Below are 1,869 nucleotides of genomic sequence, written 5' to 3' on the forward strand. Positions count from 1 at the left end.
TTTTTGGACAAAATATTTCTAGTTTTAGTGATATTACACAGGTGGAAGAAGGTGGTCCTGGTAACATTTTTAATGTGTGTGTGTTAAAAAGACATGTCCTGATCAAAAATAACACCAAGGTTCTTTACATTAGAACTGGAGGCCAGATTAATGCATCCAGAGGAGCTGAAAGGCTACAAAGTTGATCCCTAAGATGTTCAGGTCCAAGAACCAGAACCTCTGTCTTATCTGAGGTTAGAAGCAGAAAGTTAAGAGTCATCATGTTTTTATGTCTGTAAGACATGCTTGTAGTTTAATAACTGGTTGGATTCATCAGGTTTCATGGATAAATATAACTGAGTATCATCAGCGTAACAATGGAAATTTATCCCATGCTGTTTAATAACTTTACCTAATGGAAGCATATACAAAGTAAAGAGGATTGGTCCAAGCATTGAACCCTGAGGAACTCCATGACTAACTCTGGTGTAAGAAGAAGATTCATTAAATGACATCATCAAAATAAACGTGTTTCAAAGTAGTTTGTAGGAAAATGCTCCAAGGCACTGCTGCACATGTCAGAATTTGTCCTGGTTTGTGTTTTGGTTTGTTTATTTTTTGGTCCAACCCCACCACATCCCTTAAGTATTAATATATTTATTGGTAAATTTAAAACAGTAAATAATATATTTTTTACTTGTTTTCAGGAGACACAGTTCCTTCTGGATGAGATCAAACGGGTTCACAGAATGAGGGGAAGCTACAGCCAGGACCTGTGGTATGAAAACACTTTGTAATGTCAAATCTGGTCTGAGACTGAGTAATAACACAGGTCTAAAGCAGGGCTGTGGATTGGCAAGTATTTGGTGATATGATACATATCATTGTCAGGTTGTGTGCAGAAATGAACCCAGGTCAGGACGGAGGATGAAGCTTTTAAATAAATGATTTATTAAATAAACAGAGCAAAGAGCTGACAGGGCAGCTAAATAAAACTGAAACTCTGAGGAACACGGAGGGGAGCGAGACAGAAAGAAAAATCCATGTAATGATCCAGTGGAGGATGAAGAGATGAGGAGTATTAATGCACACAGAGGAAGAGAGAAGATGAACAACAGCTGAGGAGAACTAATGAGAAACGACTGCAGTGTTTCCTCTGTGTGGGGGGGGCTACTTGTTTTATAAAAGCATAAATTTACGTGACTCACCTGCACTTATGGTAATAAGCTGTGGCGGCTGTGGTGTAGTGGTAGAGCAGCTGGCTTTGGGACCCGCAAGTCACAGGTTCGATCCCCCGTCCAGCCGTCTCAGTCGTCGTGTCCTTGGGCAAGACACTTCACCCACCTTGCCTACTGATGGTGGTCAGAGGGGCCGGTGGCGCAGCATGGCAGCCCCGCCTCTGTCAGTCTGCCCCAGGGCAGCTGTGGCTACAGTGTAGCTTACTGCCATCAGTGTGTGAATGTGAGTGTGAATGAATGATGCATGAAAAGTTGTAAAGTGTCTTTGAGGGTCTCGAAAAGCGCTATATAAAACTAATGCATTATTATTATTATTATTATTATAAATTTACACATACATGAATATTTAACTGCCTAACTACATCCTAGTTAAGGACTCTTCATGATAATGATCAATAAAATGATTATTGATAATAAGTGATCAGAACTGTGTGCAGCAGATGATCTGAGTCCAGAGTTGTCAGTTTGAAACCTTCTGGAGCTCTTCTGTGTGACTCCAGGTGTGACAGAGTGTGGATGGTTGATTGTCTCTTTGTGTCCCTGATGGAGACTGGAGACCTGTCCAGGTGTCTCTGGTGAACTTGGTGAACTGGAGACCTGTCCAGGTGTCTCTGGTGAACTGGAGACCTGTCCAGGTGTGTCTGGTGAACTG

General features: G+C 41.5%; 1 protein-coding gene across 1 annotated transcript in view; it reads left to right on the plus strand.

Annotated features, from left to right (window-relative positions):
• LOC106535657 (transient receptor potential channel pyrexia) overlaps positions 1–1,869 on the plus strand; it is a gene marked incomplete in the record, with an annotated part of 39,472 nt that overhangs the window by 17,588 nt on the left and 20,015 nt on the right. The window contains 1 exon segment of the mRNA XM_014032721.1: positions 687–757. Within this exon segment, the coding sequence (XP_013888175.1) occupies positions 687–757 (71 nt within the window).

Source organism: Austrofundulus limnaeus, unplaced genomic scaffold, assembly GCF_001266775.1.
Source record: "Austrofundulus limnaeus strain Quisiro unplaced genomic scaffold, Austrofundulus_limnaeus-1.0 Scaffold1520, whole genome shotgun sequence".
Classification (NCBI taxonomy): domain Eukaryota; kingdom Metazoa; phylum Chordata; class Actinopteri; order Cyprinodontiformes; family Rivulidae; genus Austrofundulus; species Austrofundulus limnaeus.